The 17554-nt window shown below is 49.8% G+C and overlaps 1 protein-coding gene and 1 long non-coding RNA gene across 3 annotated transcripts in view; one reads left to right on the top strand and one right to left on the bottom strand.

The window, feature by feature from the left end:
• Nucleotides 1-17502, top strand: part of CCDC60 (coiled-coil domain containing 60) — an 83700-nt gene extending 66198 nt beyond the window's left edge. Inside the window, exons 7-14 of the mRNA XM_081122987.1 lie at nucleotides 2794-3028; nucleotides 4991-5075; nucleotides 8118-8189; nucleotides 10593-10652; nucleotides 11327-11449; nucleotides 13643-13774; nucleotides 15374-15563; nucleotides 17099-17502. Coding sequence (XP_080979113.1) covers nucleotides 2794-3028; nucleotides 4991-5075; nucleotides 8118-8189; nucleotides 10593-10652; nucleotides 11327-11449; nucleotides 13643-13774; nucleotides 15374-15563; nucleotides 17099-17200 — 999 coding nt within the window. The 3' untranslated portion in view covers nucleotides 17201-17502. The remainder of the gene's footprint in view (nucleotides 1-2793; nucleotides 3029-4990; nucleotides 5076-8117; nucleotides 8190-10592; nucleotides 10653-11326; nucleotides 11450-13642; nucleotides 13775-15373; nucleotides 15564-17098) is intronic.
• The window catches only part of LOC308549877, a 216587-nt gene that overhangs the window by 153131 nt on the left and 45902 nt on the right, over nucleotides 1-17554 (bottom strand). The window lies entirely within an intron of this gene.

The following is a 17554-nucleotide window of genomic DNA, read 5'->3' as shown; positions in this document are numbered from 1 at the left end:
GGCATGTTCTTGCTATTTCATCAGGGTGCTCATAGCTCTGAGAAATAGGAACACTGGTTTTTATCACAGGAAGTTGCTATGGAGATATCGTGTGCATCCGTCTCCAGAGATGCACAGAAAAAGCAGCAGGAGCCACAAACCTTTAAAAGATGTCCTTCGGGATTATACACAATGGAAATTGGAGGAAGGGAGAGTGAATCTCCACACTTAAACTCTCACAAAATTGAATTCCCCCAGGGAAGCCTGTGGGGTCAAACTCTGTGCTGCAATGTGGTCCACTCTGAGGATGGGGGAAGCACTAAATTAGGAGTCAGGAGACCTAGCTCAGCCACCACGGCTCAGTCTACTGCATCGCATGGGACAAATCCTTTCATCTCTCCTGACCTCAGTTTCTCCACCTGCAAAATGAGCACTGTGAAAGAGAGGTTCTAATCAACCCACACAGCAGTGATATTCTTCTGTATGTGTAGAGCTTGACAGTGCCAAGGCAGTGTTCATAAGAGCCTGGCAAAATGAGTAAATAAATAAAAAAATAAGGCTGAGTAAGGCAACAGGGTGTGGTGAGGTCTGTGGCAAACAGGAATACTACACAGCTAAAGGAAAGAAACTCTGCTCAGCATTAGCTTGTTTTGCCATGTCAGAATGAAAACCCAAGGCTTATCAGTTTCAAGAGAGACCGAGAGCCTCAGTTTTCATATAAAATTCTCCTCAATTTGTATAATTCTGGGCAGCTAAATGTTTCCCCTGGGGCTGATAGTTTGGAGCCCCTACTTCTCAAAAAGTATAAGGAATCATTGCAGTCCCTACTGAGGTGGAACACAGCAGCTGGTTAACACAGCTCTTGAGTGAAATATTCTTTTAAAAAATAGAGAAGCATTGGGGATTTAAGTCAATTCAGAGAGAGTCAGTTCAATAAAGGGCAAGGGGGATACTGAAACTGCTTGTCACATTTCCCCCTTCCCCGTTTTACTTTTCTGCCACTCTCAATTAATCAGAAGTGTCAGCCCTTCACTGTGGATTTCCTGACTGAGGTCGTTAATTGAATTTTAATTAATGGCAACTTCAGAAGCACAAAATGAAACCCTAGCTCATGGAAGATGCACACCGAACTCTGGATACAAAAAGCTCTTCTCAGATCATCCCAGTCCCTCCTCTTTGCTTTATAGATGATGAAACTGAGGCAAGGCATAGCAACTTGCTCCAGGCCTCACCCCTGAGGTCCCCGGGCTCTGAGTCCAGTGCTCATTGCAAGACTCCAGGCTGCCCCCTCGACACAATCTGTCCAGCCTTCAAAACTAACACTGACCTCAAGCACCTGGTTTCTAGAGTCGGAAATTCACATTGCGCCAGAGGCAATGGAAGGAGGCAGCTTCTCTATGTAATATCCTTGAGCTCGGACATCATCTCTCCCCAGGGTGGCAGGGAGCAGGGGGTTCTCGTCAGTCTAGCAAGCTCTTGACCAATGTCAAGACAAAGGGGCCGCTGTATCAAGCTCCTGATTTATACAAGGAGAGAACATGCCAACTTCTGGCGTTGGTTTTTCCTTTATCACAGTCATTCTGTAACCCGCGTGCTCCCTTGGAGATTGGGGTAAACCCAGTTCAAATTCCAGTTCCCCCGTCTGTCACATTCTGAAGCATCCCATCGTTTGTCCCTCCCTCTTCCAATGCAGGGAAGTTCCGCCCACACTCGGCCACAAGGTGGCCAATCAAAAAATTACTTCTGATCACATACAGTGGACTCCCCGAAATGGGTCCTGCTGGATGCGTGACCTTGGGCAAGTCAGGAGCCTCTCGGGGACTTGGGTCCTGAGTGAAATGAGGACATGACTTCACACAGTGCATTCTGAAGGAACACCAAGAGCGTGTGTGTACACACACACACATAAAAGCACACATAAACACACAGACACAGACACTACCACACACCCACACAAGCACACACACACAAATACACACAAACACACACACACACACACAAACAAACCCATAAACAAACACACAAACATACACACAAGCACAGACACATACACACATAACCAGCCCTCTCTGACTCCATTCCTTCCAAAAATCCACATTCCCCTCGCAGGACTTTCCCTACCTACCCAGAGCTTCTGAGACTTGTCATCTAGACTTTCCTACCCATCACAACCACAGGTCTTCCCCCCGCGACAAGAGTGCCAATGCACCAGCCACATCTGCTTCCCCCTACAAAAACGTCAGGCTTAGAATTTTCTGTCTGGTGTTCTTTGGGGTGGAAAAAAACACACACATTAATACAAATCTTCATTCCTGAGGCCCAGGCGTCAACCTGGTGAACAATTAAGTGTGATAGGTGCAATTTGGGGTCAAAACCAACATGTAGAAATTAGAGCCACCCATCCTCTCCCACAGGCTAAAAATCAGTTCTGATGACCACTCACTCCAGAAAAGCCGAAAAACATTCTAGGCCATGGCAAGGCCGTGGGAACACAGGTCTGGCTCCCTGTGGCAATGGCCTGGGCAACCACGGAGCTCAGTGAATAGAAAAGTCTCGTCCCCTTTACCTCAAATAGCACACATTCTTAAATTATCTCAGTTTGTGACAGAGGGTCACTTCAGGCTGGCCATGTATCTCCTAGTGTTTGGGAAGAGCCAAAAGGAATTCACATTCAGGACCAGGTTTTCACTTTTTCTCCCTCCTCCCTCCCTCCCTCCCTCCCTCTCTGCCTCCCTCCCTCTTTCTTTACCTCTTCCCACCCTTCTGTCCTTCCTTCTTCCTTTCTAAAAGCCCTCTATCTTCTCTTTCCTTCAGACCAAGAAATTCAAAATTCCTACACTACGCACCGCGAGCCGCAAACCAAGCCGGCGAGGCTCCACACTCAGCCTGTCCCGGGCCAGCGCGGGCTCCTCTCCCCAGAACAGCATGCTCTCCATGAACCCTGGCTCAGAGGAGCCGCCCACCGTGGTCATCCAGGCAACAGGCAGCAAGGACGTCGAGGACACTGAATCGTCTTCAACCAAGCCAGACGAAGAACCTCTCCACATCAGTAAGTCCTGCCTGAGATTTGGCCCATCTGCCCTGACACTTCGCCCTGAAGCCGGACATCAAGACCGCCTCCTGCCCCACTTCTGCCCCGACTCAATTAGAGAGACACAGGGGCCCCTGGCCCTGTTCTATTTCCTTGGACCCCTTTGCTTTACTCCAAAGGAGATCAGAAATATACCCTATAACCTGGGTTACTCTGAGCTACCACTCCTTGGGAGACAGCCAATGGTCATCAATTTCTCTGTTTACCACATTAATAATGCATTTCATCAAGCCCAGTTTATACAAAACATTATCATTTCAACCTGTAATCAGAATACAAATATTATTAATGAACTATTTTATATTTTTTCATACTAACTTTTGAAATTCATTGTCTATTTTAACAGATTTTGAGGTATAATTTTACACACCCTAAAATTCACTCATTTTAAGAATACAATTCAATGATTTTTAGTAAATTTACAGAGTTGGGTAACCGCGATTTAACTTTAGAACATTTCAATCAACCCAAAAGAAAACCTCATATCCCTTGGCAGACCCTCTCCTATCCCACCCTCAGCCCCTGGCAACCACAAACCTACTTTCTGTCTCTAAGGATTTGCCTCTCCTGAATGTTTTCTACACGGGAGTTTTACCACCCTGTGATCCCCACTCTGGAGCACACCTTTTCCGTGGTTCATCATTTTGGAGACACGGGTTGTTTAGAAACTCTATTGAAAGTGACAGGTCCTCTCTCCAGAAGAGAAATTCAAACATGCACAAATACATGGTTCTGCAGACTCCTTCGGGGGAGCCTGCGGGCCCCCACCAGAGGCAGCTATGAGTGGACCCCATACGTCATGTAAAAAGTTCACTCTCAGAACTTTCTGGCCTGAGCCTCAAGGAGACAGGGAAGTGAAAAGAAGGATTTATACGGAAAGATGGAGAAGGAAGAAAGGGAAACAGGGGGCATGAGAGGCGGCTGCATGGGACACCTTCCTGCCATGGCCACATCTGCCATGTCCCCTCAGTGGCACCCAAGCTGGGCCAATGCTGGGCCAATGCTGGGCCAAGGCTGGGCCAGGGCTGGGCCAGGGCCAGGGCCAGGGCCAGGGCCGGGCCAGGCCCAGGCCAGGGCCGGGCCAGGGCTGGGCTGGGCTGGGCTGGGCTGGGCTGGGCTGACAAGGATTGAGTGTAGTGTTGATTCAAGTAGGTTGGACAAGAGGTCAAGGTAGACCAGAAAGCCCGACCGGGGCCATCAGAGCTAGAAATGTGCAAAAGTTCAGTGAGTGGCTAGGACTCAGAGGAACAACCACCCATGATTCCTAACATCTCCCTTGTCAACAAGGGACCAAAAAAGGTCCAATCCCTGAAGAGCTGTTTACAGAACAGGAGTATTACCTGAAGTGGAGCTAAGATAAGCCATCAGCAGACGCGTGACTCTTACGGATCTCTTAAACCTTCTTTCATTCTACACGTATCTATCGATTAGCTACAGAGAATTACAGTACCTGCCTCCCTAAGCTCACATTTTGGAAGGAAAAAGCAGACAATAAATAAGAAAACCATAAATAGCAAGATAAATGCAGATAATACATGATCAAAAAGAATAAAACGAGATATCGAGCTTGAAAAAGACTAATGGTGGGAATGGGGCTAGTTTAGCTGGGTGGTTAAGGGAGGCCTCTCTCAACCCTGACGTTTGAGCTGAGACCTGAAGATACGAAGCCAGGGAGGGAGGCAGGGGCCAGAGCCTAAACAGCCTTTGCAGGGGCAAGGTAAGGACTTCAGAATTATTCCAAGTGCAACAGGAAGTCTCTGGAAGGTTTCGGTACAGGAGTAATGGGACCCGGTTTTCTTCTTAAAAATATATGGTTATTAATGTTATATTCATGCCACGTTAGGCTGGGGGCTGGGCCCTGTCCTGCACAATCCAGTCTCAAGAGAGCCCTCCAGATAGTGACCTCTTATGTTCCATCAGATCTGCAGAAGCTCCTGGAGATGGTTCGGGAAGAGGCCCGGAGGACGGTCATGAAGGATAGTGAGACGCAAAAAAGCGCACCCAGGTATGTTCTCTGGACTCCTGGGGCAAATAAAGGATATCAGAATAACCACGGTACCATTGACAATAGCCGTTCCCAGTTACCGAGTGTTTTCTCTGGTGTAAGCACTGAGCGATGTTCTTTTCTCACATATATCATCTCTCCAGGTTCTCACAACCACCCTAGGAGGTCCGTACTATCATCTTTGTTTTACAAATGAGGAAATGAGGCCCAGAGAAGTAAAGTGACTTGTTGGAGGTCACCGAGCTAATGAATGTAAGACCACAACTTGAATCCAGATCTATTTCCAAAAACCGTTCTCTATCCATCCATTCTGTTAGTGACTATGAAAGTGTATGGGCTCTGTACTCATTACAGAGGGAGGTGTTCTGGCAGGAAAGCTCAGACCTGTGAGAGTAAATACTGCAGGTATCCGATCTGGTCTGGGGATCAGAGAAGGTTCCTCCAAGAAAGAAACATTAAGCTGAGATTTTCGAATGAAGCATGAAAAGGAGGTGGGGATAGGGGGAAGGGAGAGCATTACAGCCAGCACATATACATACGCAAACATGTTCAAGAGAGACCATGGCACCTTCAAAGAACTAAAATGCAGCCAAAATGGATGTGAAGAGACATAAGTCTGTCTGAGACCGTGGAAGCTACCTCCAGGATTCTCGTGTCTATCCCGGGAGCCACAAGACTCCTTTGACATTTCAGGCTGGTGACCAATGTGATTGGCTCCAAGTGTCAGACTTAAACCCGAAATGTCTTCCTTCTGGTGGGAAGCTTCATCCACAGAGCTTCTGGCCTCTAAAAGCCTTGGAGAGCAGACGGGCTAGAGCTGGAGCTCCCTTCCCAAGTGTAGGTTCCTCCAAATAAGCAAAGTACTGGCTGAAAATAAATGAGGCACCAGGAGAGGTTCATCACCACCTTGAGCCTACTGAGATGCCGGATATGACTTAGTGGTTATTGTTATTACCATAATTAGAGTTCGCCGAGCACCCTCACCTCTGCTTGTAATGATGAATTTCCCTGCTACTGTCCCAACTGGCATCGGGGCTCCGAGGCGTGGCCCTCGCAGGCACTCGGAGACAACACTGGCCCCTGACTGCTGTGCCTGATTCATCAGCAAGAGACACAGAAAGTAATGACAATCAGCTCCTTAAGGCTCCTCCCTTTGTAAGAACTCACAATGTGAACACTGGCTTTGGAGTCGGAACTGCCTTGGGTTCAAACTCTGATGCCTTTGAACAAGTTCCTCAGCCTTTCTCTAAAGTTCAGTTTTCTCATCCATAAAATGAAATGGAGCAGCATCAAAGCGTTGGCCTTGGGACCAAACAGACGAGGGTCAATTTCCATTCTCAGCATTTCACTGCTGTGTGATGTTGAGCAAGTTGCTTCACCTCTCTGAGCCTTATTCCAATTCTGTAGAATGAGGCTCACCGACAACCTATCCCAAAGGGTTGCAGTGAGAGTTAAATGCTATTATCCTGGTAAAGTATTGTTATCATTGTTACGGCGGTAATGTCTACCCCAATGAGTCGTTTTAAGCATTCAGTGAGATATTTAACATATTAGAATGTGCCTGGTATTGTTGTAAGCACTCAACAAACGGCAGGTGTGGTCGTAGTGGTGGTGACGGCCGTGACTTTTATTTCACACACACAGTGTCCCACAGTCCTCGCAGCACCCCGATGAGACAGGTTTATTACCCATTTGCATCGCTCCGTCTCCCAGTCGTGGAGGAATGGTGATGAGCGACTCGCATGAGGTCGTCAAAGACAAAACCACGCAAGGACCTGGTCCGCACAAACCTCACCATGTGACCTCTGCATTCGCTTTAATGATAACATAACCATGGTTACAGAGCAAGAGCCTGTTGAAATCTCCCACCCTCACCCTCCGGGAGGAAATTCTCCCCCATCTCTCACCAAGGCAGCGGGTGGGCGTTGAAGGCTCTCCCCGGAGCTGCAGGGACAGGAGGAGCTGCAGGTTTTCTTTCGCCCTCCTCACTTCAGAAGCTAGATTCCCTTCTCACTTTAGGCACCAAATCTGCTCCCGTCGAGGCTGACAAAGAATTCTGGGGTTTTTAGGAACCCCTAAAAGCCAACTACCCAGTCCCCAGCCTCAAGACCAGAGCTCCTTCTGTCATCTGTCTTAGTTGTCTGGGCCACTGTAACAAATACCATAAACTGGGTCATTTATAAACAACAGGCATTTCTATCTCACAGTTTTGGAGGCTGGAAATCTGAGATCAAGGTGCCGGCAGATCTGGTGTCCGTTAAGGGCCCTCTGCCTCACAGACGGCTGTCTTCTCACTGTAACCTCACAAGGAGGAAGGGACAAGCTAGCTCTCTGGGGCCTCTTATGAAGGGCACTAACCCCATGGATGAGGGCTCCACCCTCACGATCCAATTACCTCCCAAAGGCCCCACCTCCTAACCATCACCTTGAGGGTTGGGATTTCAAGGTATGAACCGGAGGTGGAGGGGCACAAGCATTCAGATGACATCATCATCTAGGAAGACAGCCTTTTCGTAAATTCCTCTAGCAGTGTTTTCCACAGGTCCCCAAAGATCAGAATCAGCTGGGGTGCTCGTGAAAAATACAAATTTCTGGGCTCCACCCCAGACTCAAGGGGTCGGAAACTCCGGAAAAAAACGTATTTTGTAATAAGCACTTCGGTGGGCATTTCTTCACAATATGCTGAGAAACTCTAAGGTTTCAAAGTGTGCTCCCTGCACATGTGCAGCAGAAGCGCGCATGTGTATGCGAGTGTGCATGTGCTCATGCGTGTGCGTGTCTATGTGCATGTGTGTGCACATGTGGTTTTAAATGCAGCTTTTAGGGTTGGGCCCCACCCACCCTAGGCCTGATGTATCCAAATCCCCAAGAGATGACCCAGGAATCTGTATTCTCAGCAATCTCTCCAGGCAATTCCTGTGCCTGGGAGAGTCTCAGTAGCCCTGCTCTAGAAAGAGAATGACTTGTCCCCCCACGGAGAGGAACCGCCTGAGGAGCACCGTAGGTCTGGTACCTTATTAAGAGACTCGTCTTGCTTTGCAGTATCTTGTCGATGGTGAGACAGATCAAGAGCGATTCTACCTATAAAGACATGCAGACCACCTACAAATCCAGGTAGGAAGGCCTGGGGCTCACAGCAGGTAGGCGGGAGGCACCCCGCAGTTCCAGGGGCCGTGTACAGACAGGCTCCTCACCAGACCGTGGAAAGGGGGATGGGGAGGGGTGGCTTTTTCCTTCCTCACTAGAAATAAGCCCCTTAACTCCTGAGGCTGGGGGGCGAGTACCCAGGCCTTTCTCCCCAGCGACTGTACACTAACCAGCCACACAGCTGACACTCACCGGTATGTAGGGATAAAGAAGGGAGGGCACGTTGCAGAACTAGTCCTTTCCTCTTTATTGGGTTAGTTGTAACGGAGCAGAGGAGATCTGTCCCCATGTCATTCATTCGTCTCAAGAATATTCAATGAGCCCGCTACGTGCCAGGGACTGTGCTAGGTTTTGGGGGGATTCAGCAGCAAACAAGACCATCGCAGCCTGCCCTGATGAATCTCTGTCTGGACAGGGGTCATCACTTTTTTTGTGCCATAAACCCTTTGACAGTCCAAGGAAGCCTATGGATCCTTTCAGAAAAATGCTTTCAAATGCAAACTGTAAATTACCAAGGTTTACAAAGAAATCTATAATAAGAAGGACTACGATATTACAGCCATATCTGGATGTAGTAAATCTGTGAGCATCTTCAACAAACACACCACGTAACAAGACTCGGCGGCAGCTCCAGGAACGGCCGTAATTTTGGATTAGTGTTGAGGGCAAATGATTTTTCAAAATAGCTCCCACCGTTGCAATTGTGATGTGCAGACGCCTGTGATTTCCATTCCTGTGAACGGCTAAAGCAAAGGTGTAACTTTCTTTCCAACCGCATGCGCGGACTCCTTGAATCCTGCCCACGGTTAAGAACTGCTGGTCTAATGGGCCAATCATGCATTTATCAGATAACCCCCCCGAGTCAGCCCTGTAATCAGGACTATGGGTGAACGTCGAGCATCAGGGTCCTAACCAAGACTGACTTTGACATTTAAGAGGAGACCTGAAATAAAAAAGAACGATCTAGCCTGTGAGTGGGAAAGGTGGGAATAGTGTTCCAAGCAGAGGAAATAGCATGTGCAAAGGGCCTGAGACAGGAAGCAACTTAGAGGCACTGAGCAAAGACCAGTATGGCCAAAAGTCAACGAGAGACAAGGGAAGGAAGACTGAGACAGGCCAAGGGATCTTTTGTTGTTTATATCTGTTTGTTTGTTTACCACAGCTAATAACACTATTTCCCTCACCTCCCAACTCCTCCCTGAGTCATGGTGTCAGGTCTAGAAAAGAAGGAAGCCATCTGCATGAGGAAGGTCAAAGCCAACACACTCCCCCAAAGATTCATCTGCAGGGGTTGAGGTAGCTGGTTAGAATCCAACACAAGGCCTTCTGGGTATCAGCACTGGGGCTCTGCCTCCCCGCTGAGTGGGATAAGCATTTGCTCCATCACCTGCCAGGCCTAAGACCTCATGGTCTGTTCCCATGAGCCTCTGGGAACAGCAGGAAAGGCCAGGACCTTTCCTATGGAGAGGGGTCTGGAACAGCACCAGCCTTCCTCCTTAAAGAAGTCCTGGATGTCACAAGGCCAAAAGGAAAGGGTTAGCCACCCATCAAAGGGAGGGGAAAAAGTCTTACCCTCTAAAACCACACAGATAAAGCAGTCCAGTCAGATTTTGAGGCATTTGGAAGAAACAGAGGGAGACAGGGTGAGAGAGAAGGTGCTAGACCCACGTGAAAACTGGTCAGATGGTGTGAGGCGTTGACTGGTCACAGATGAAGACGCTGACGATCCAGAGCGGAGTTCCCTGCCCAAAGACCAGGGTTGGGCTCTGCACCCAGCTCTGCCTGCCTCCAAAGTCAAGTGAAATAGATGTTCAGCCCAAGGGTCCAATTTAGAGAAGAGAATCCTTAAAGTAAAGGAAGAGTCAGTCAGCCTGGGGTCAGGAGCACCCAAGACAACTTGACAGACGAGCAGGACTCGACCATCCCATCACCAAGTCCTCCCTCAGCTCCAGGTTACGAGCTCATGGGTGTAGACAGGAGGAAGGAAGTATCTACAATGAACCTATCCTCTAGGTAGAGAGACCTGTTTTATTCAAAAGAAGCTGGGATCCAGAAAGTATGTCATCCTGCCAATAGGCAGAGACCAAAAGTCAACGCTGGACCAGAGGAGGCGGCGCAAGTAGAACCTGCTGTAGACCAGGAAACACTGTAGGATTTGAGTAATGGGGGAGGGAACAAGGACACCCCAGGAACGGGGTAAAGGCAAAGAGATGGGGAAAATACACACCGAGTTCTATAACTGGCGACTTCACTGGAACCACCTCCCTTACCTGAATCCTGGGGGCCGGCAGGTGTCAAGGGGACCCTGAAAGTGCCCTTTGTGTGAAAAACAGGCACTAGGCAACTTGAAACTGTCCCTCTGTGTTTCAGCGAGAGGTCCAGCAGCACAAGTGGAGAAAGCCACAGCCAACCAATCCAGAAGATGAAAAGGTAAGCCAGGAGGGCCAGAGGGGCGGTGGTGACCAGACCCTCTACCTTCCCGGGGAAATAACCCAGTGCAGACCAGGCCCCCTGGAGCCATAGACACTGCTGAAGGACCAGGGGCTCCCAGGGCAAGGGGCTCAAGGTCAAGACGCCGAGCACCGACACAGGCCATGGCAACAGATCCAGCCTCTGTGCCAGGCCCTGGGCAAAGCCTTCCATATTCACTATCTCACTTATTCATCAAAAGCAATCCTATGAAGCGGTGACACCATCCCATTCTACAGAGGAGCAGACTGACACTCGGCCAGTGAAACGTCCCGCCCGACCCACACAGCTAACAAACGTGGCACTGGAGTCTGAGCCTGGACTTCCCAGCTCCAAAGTCCATCTTTATCTCGTGGTCCTTCACATTTGCTGGGCTCAACTAGCCAGATGTGTCACTGTGGGCTCATTTCAGAAGGCCTACACCACCAGCCTGATACCGCTGGGAAGATCTGTCCTTCCTACATCCGGGGGGGGGGGGGGGCGGGGGATGCTGGGGGAGGCTCCAGGTGAGCCCAGAGAGCCCAGGTGGGTCCAGGGAATCCCCACTGCAAAGCACCTTGGGGCCCAGAGAGGCCAGCCTCACGGGTCTGTCTCTTGGGCCTGATCCCCCAAGCCCTTCTTGTCTGTGCCCACAGCCGCACCTACCGTGACCTCATCCACTGCAAGACCAACGTGTGTACCACCATGAGGGCCAAGTTCTACAGTGTGGCCCAGGAGGCCGGCTTCTGTCTGCAGGACAAGATGGAAATCCTCATGAAGTAAGGGCACACACAGATGCATTCACTCAAAGGACACACTCAATTGGCACCTACTCTGTGCCCACCCGATGCCGGGTGCTGGTGCCGAGGCTACGGCAGGGGACAGGAAGGACGTGCTCTCTGCCCTCGGGGAGCTTAGAGTCTCTCCTGGAAACTATGGGCAGGAACAAAAATAACTGAATTAATAAATACATAGGTACAGATTACGATCACTGCCGTACAGGGAAAGAACAGGGTGCTCTGAGAGGGGGAGAAACCGTGGGGACCTCATTTAGGTCGGGTAATCCAGGAAGGCCTCTCCAAGGAGGTGACTCTAAGGCTGAGCCCCGAAGGATGAGGAGGAGCTGGTGGGGTGGTGAGAGGGCAGATGTACATTCCAGGCAACAGGAAAAGTGCATCCAGAGTCCTGAGGCTGAAAGGGACTCAGGGAATTTGAAGAGGGCAGAGAAGTGGCAGGTGACAGCTGCACCAGGCACAACCACAAACATCATAATTAAAATTTGTATCTGGATTTCAAGAGCACCAGGGGTCCACTGGAAACTTTTCTATTCTGACAACCCAGTTACTGCCTCCCGTCCCAGCTGTCCCTTGACTGCAGTGGCCGTTCACGCCAGTGAACTTGTCCATTCAACATGAGTTGCATGGCGACCCTCCGCTCTCTCACCCTCTCAGCGTGGATGGACTGGCTGCTCTGGGCCACGGGGTCAGAGGTGATCCGCGCCCGCCTTCTGGGAGCCCCCAGTCTAGTGAGGGAGACAGACAAGTAGACAGGCTGTTACCGCGCAGGGTGATGAGGGCAAAGGGGAAGTGAGCAGGGGGCTAAGGCAACGCAGGAGGAGGGTGTCCCACCTGGCCTGCAACAGCAACCAGAAGGTCTTCCTGGAGGAAACAACGTTTTCAGCTTAATAAAAACAGGTGATATTTCCAGGGCACTTACTGTACAGCAGTCACGGGTGTAAGAGCCTTGTGTTTACTTACCGCTGAGTTCTCACAACCATCCTATGGGGTAGGTACTATTATTAGACCCATTTTATAGATGAGAAAAGTGGGCCCAGAGATGTCTCCTGTCGAAGGTCACCCAGGAGTTAAGCGATAAAAGCGAAGGAATTCAATCCCAGAGTCACACAGGAAAACGGAGGAGGCCAGGGAGTTCCAGAGGAAAGAACAGCCAAGTCCCAGAAGCCAGAAGGGGCCCACTGGGCCAGGAACTGCCAGTAGCCAGGTGTGGCTGGGACTTGGGTTGCTTACAAGGTGATCAGAGATAGACAGAGGCCAGATCATAAAAGGCCTTACTCGCCCGGCTGTGGAGGTTGAACTTTATCTCAGAGACTTATCATAAAATTCTGGGAGAGAAGAGATGGGAAAGGTAGGGATAAAGCTGGAAAATGTTGTAGGTCCTGAATAATCCAGAGCCTCAGAGGGCAAGTTACTCAAGAGGGCTTTATTCTGAGTAAAATGGGAAGCCACTGAAACATATACAGTATCGGTGAATGGCACAGTCATATTTATAACATAAAGTCTCTTTGGAGAGATAAGACACATGCACAAAATTATAAGGGGAGTGGAGAAGAGAGGAACCAACGTGAGTTAAACTCCCACTGTGTGGCAGGTGGGCACTAAGTTCAGCACTTTAAACACATTCTGCTACTTAGTCTTCACCTCTGAGAGCTAGGAACCATTATTACCCTTCACTTCACAGGTGAGGAATCTGTGCAAATACAATCAAGAGCAGGGAGAGAATAAGGCTGATTTATTTTTTATTTATTTAATTTTTTAAACTATATCTTTATTGATTTCAGAGAGAGGAAGGGAGAGGGGGAGAGAGAGAGAAACATCAGTGATGAGAGAGTCATTGATCGGCTGCAACCCGCAACCTGGGAATTGAACCCCAATCTCCTGGATCCTAGGTCGATGCTCAACCACTGAGCCACGCCTGGTGGGGCAAGGCTGATTTAAAAAAAAAAAAAAAAAAGTTACTGGATTTAGCAAGAGCATTTCAGGACCATGGAGAGAGCTGTCTCCGTCACCACAGCCAGACCGTCCATTCAACAGCGTCCATTCAACAGCGGCCGGGTTAGGGGGACCTCAGGAAGGAAAGGTGTTTCGAGTCCGATCTCAAGGGGCCGCTAGGACGGTTTAAAGGAGCCGGGGGTCTGACCCTTCCCCCTCTTTCTCCTACAACCTGTGACGCAGGCGCCAGGAAGAGAGAGGCCTCCAGAAGTTCCATTCTTTTGTCCTTGTTTCGAATTTTCAAAAGGACATAGCAAAAATGAGACACAGAGTCGCCATGGTAAAAGGAGACGCGGAGGAAATCGCCGACCACTGGTAAGTACCCTGAGAGCCAGATGAGCCGGTCCTTGGAGGGGAGGCAGGGCGGGCTGTGGTCACAAAATCACATTTGCTCCCGTTCGCCCTCGAGAAATAGGGAGGCATCCCTCCAAGACTGTCCTCGGCCAGCAATAGGACCTCCCCCCTCCACCCCCCAAACAGGCTACGTCCAGAGCACAATCAGGCAAGACTCCCTCAGTTCCTGAGGCACAGACCAGCCAGCCAGCTCAGTTCTCCACATTTATCTTCTGTTTGATTCAGACTTGCAAATAAAGACTAGCTCGCCAGCCCCAATGGGACAGGCACACGAGGCAGAACAACCTGAAAACATCCACAGAGTCAGAGGTCTGCTGGGCGACCACTATTCCCCAAACAATTTAACCCCTTCGGGATACAAAAGCAGGCGGGCACGTGCTAGGAACACTGTGCCCCGGGGTGATACTCTAAGTACAGCCAAAAGCAACATGAACTGAGTGGTTACTGGATGTGGCAGACACCACCCTAAGCAACGTTCATAACTTACCTATTTTATTCCCCACAAAAGTCCTGACAGGTAAAGGGTACAATCCCCACTTTACAAACAAGGAACGGTTAGGATTTAAACCCCTGCCTGACCCCAGTCTCTAGGCTCCTCAGCAACACAGAATTGGAGTCCGGTGGACTGTGCTTTTACGAACCTAATCCTGGCAGGGGGAGTAAATCGAGCTCTAAGAGTAAGGTGAGAGAGTCTAAAAATGAGCCCAAAATTCCCTTCCATGATTTTAATAATGTGGGACGTGAGCTTACAAAGAGACACAAATATATATAATCATGGATCTTAGAATATAAAACAGTATCAGGAGCCCGAAATGTGCGATGGATGACCACATTTCTTCTTCAAATTTTTCCACAGTGGGTACGTATATTTCAGGGGGAGGGGAAACTTTTTTTTTTTTTTAAGAGATGCCACCACCCCTCTTTTTTAAAAGACACACCTTAAACCCTGATCACACCCGAACCACCTCCGGGGTAGAGTCTACCTTGCTCCCACCGTGGATTACCAAGCTAACCTCACGCTCTGTCACAGCATCAGAACCCACCGAAACGCACAAGAGCTGTGGCCCAAGCTTACGCGCTACAGAGACATGGGAAAAACACACACTTCCTCCGCCTTTTTACTCCCCTACCCCCTTCCTCCTCCTACATTCTGTGTGTGAGGACCTCCTGCTTTCTGGAGAGTTCCCCACAGATGTGTCCATGTCCTCCTGGCCTGATTAACTCTCAAAAGGGAAGCTTCAAAATCTCCGTGTCCCTTCCTTTCTTGTAAGCTTTTCACATTGTCTGCATGCTAGAAAAATCATAAATGCATCCCTAATTTGTTTTCCTAATGAGCTGCAAGTCACACTCCAGCCTTTACTGCCCTTAAAAATGAAAGACTTACCTGATCGGTGGTGGGCCCCTTACGTTTAGGGAGGAGGAAAGGCCCCCAGGTAAAAACGGATGCTGCCCTGGAGACATCACAAGAGAGGTAGAAAGAGAGTGGAGATGGAGGGCCCGAGGTGCCCAGACCCACCTCCCAGCAGCTTCCTAATTGGCCCTCTTTTCTTGAAATGGAAGGTACTTTGATCTTCTGTCCAAACTCCCTGAAGATCTGAAGAACTTCCGCCCCGCCAAAAAGATCCTGGCAAAACTGCAGAAGTACGGAGAAAACCTGGACCTGAGGATCAGGCCCCACGTCCTCCTGAAGGTGCTGCAGGATCTGAGGACCTGGGAACTGTGCTCCCCAGACGTCGCTGCGGCTGTCGAGGTAACCGCCACGTCCTTTCCCCTCACCATGCCCCTGGCACCCGCATCCCACCACCTCTCAACACCCGGGCACTGTTCAGAAGACAAAGATCTCTACCTTCACAGAGCTTATCATCTAACAGGAGAGGGATGGTCACATGACCTTGGTTGTTCAACTCCAGGGGACAGTATGTTCTTTGTAAATGGTGCCCCCTAGAAACCAGGAGGCCTTGCCCGGCCGGCGTGGCTCAGTGGTTGAGCATCAATCTATGAACAGTGGAGACGTGCAGGAGGCAGGCGATCACTGACTATCTCTCATCATTGATGTTTCCATCTCTCTCTCTCCCTCTCCCTTCCTCTCTCTGAAATCGATAAAAACATATTTTTAAAACAGAAAGAAACATGGAGGCCTTAGAGAGAGAGAAATAGATGGACGAGTGAATGAAACACCTGGTGACCATAACAAGGAGCCCTCTAAGGCTGGCTACCAAAATTGTGGCCCACGGACCAACAGCATGACCTCCCCTGGGTGCCTGTTAGAAACGCATAACCTCAGGTTCCAAACCATATCCACCAACGCATCCCAGGTGACTTTCCTGCACCATCAAGTTTGAGGGGCACTTGTTCAAGGTAAAAGGTAGAGGGGACCTATCTCAACCAGGGCGACGGGGGAAGGTGGCTTTTAAGCTGAGACCCGAATGCTGAAAAGACAACACCATGAAGAGAAGGACACAGGGCAGGGCAGGAAGGGGGAGAGCACGTGCAAAGGCCCCGAAGCAGAGCAGAGCAGAGCAGGAATTGTCGGGGGAACTCACTGGCAGTCGATGGGTTTAAAAGAAAGTGAGCAAGGGGGTTCTTCCAGGAAAGACTCCAGCTGCCTACTCCAAAACCAACTCTAGGGCAACTGTCCCACCAACCTCCACTTGCCAGTTACGGAGTCCACCTTTAACCAGTCAGTTGTGGGACAATCTCTGAATGGGTAAGAGAAGAGAGGGGATAGCGAGGCTCCCCCCATTCTCTGAGGTGAGTTCACGACCCCGGCTAGTAAAACAGCATGTTCCTCCCCCGGTGAAAACGTCCCAGAACTTCTGAGAACCTGGATAGTGGGCGTCTTAATCTAGAGTCTATCTGAAACTACATTCTGTGTCTTAACCCTTTCCTGGAGGCCAGCCCATAATTGTCATCCATTCTCAAAGGGGTCTACATGCCAAACAAAATTTAAGGACAAATGACTTTTTTTAAAAAAAAGATATTAAGGAGTAGAAAAGAAAGAAAAATGCACACAGCCGGGTTTTCCTGATGTCCCTGAATTTCTTTGGGTCAATAGAAGGGGTTTAAAATAAGCCAGGATGCTAGATAGGGATCTTTTCCTAGAGAGAATCACTCCCAGTACGATGCTCCAGGCACCACGAATGCCTGAATGGTCGCTGGCATCCTGGGACCGCCAACCTCAATCACAAATATTCCAGGATTTGGGGTGGGAGCGGGGGGGGGGGGGAGAGCAAAGACCCCGGCTTTCAGACCAATTCTGAGGCTGCCGCTGTGTTTGCCCTGCAGTTTGTGCGAGAACACATTATCCATATGCCTCAAGAGGACTATACCAACTGGCTGCAAAACCGGATCAACATCCCCTTACGGCCCCAGAGTGCCCAGAGATAGTCGGGGCCGGGGGTCGACCAGCTGTCCCCGTGGAGGAGCCCTGGTCATCGACACGGGGCTCCTGCTTCTTGCCTACGCTCATGGATGCCAGTGCAATAGCAGGGTCATCTGGAGACGCTTCTGGCCACGTGCTAAAGGGAGACGCTCCCAGGTAGAAACCCCCCTCACCCTCACGCCCCAGGCTCCACCTCCAGTCTCTGTTCCTCCCTGGTCCAGCCTGACTCCCACCACTCCCTCTCCAAATTCCTGCGCTGTATTTCTCTTCCTCCAACCCCGGATAATAAAATTAAGCTGAATGTTTGATGTCTGGCCGGGAAAGAGCTGGAGCTGGGGAATGCGGGTATGCTGTTCAGA

This window comes from Miniopterus schreibersii (genome assembly GCF_964146895.1).
Source record: "Miniopterus schreibersii genome assembly, chromosome: 20".
In the NCBI taxonomy this organism is placed as follows: Eukaryota; Metazoa; Chordata; class Mammalia; order Chiroptera; family Miniopteridae; genus Miniopterus; species Miniopterus schreibersii.
This window is presented reverse-complemented; position numbering and strand designations above follow the sequence as displayed.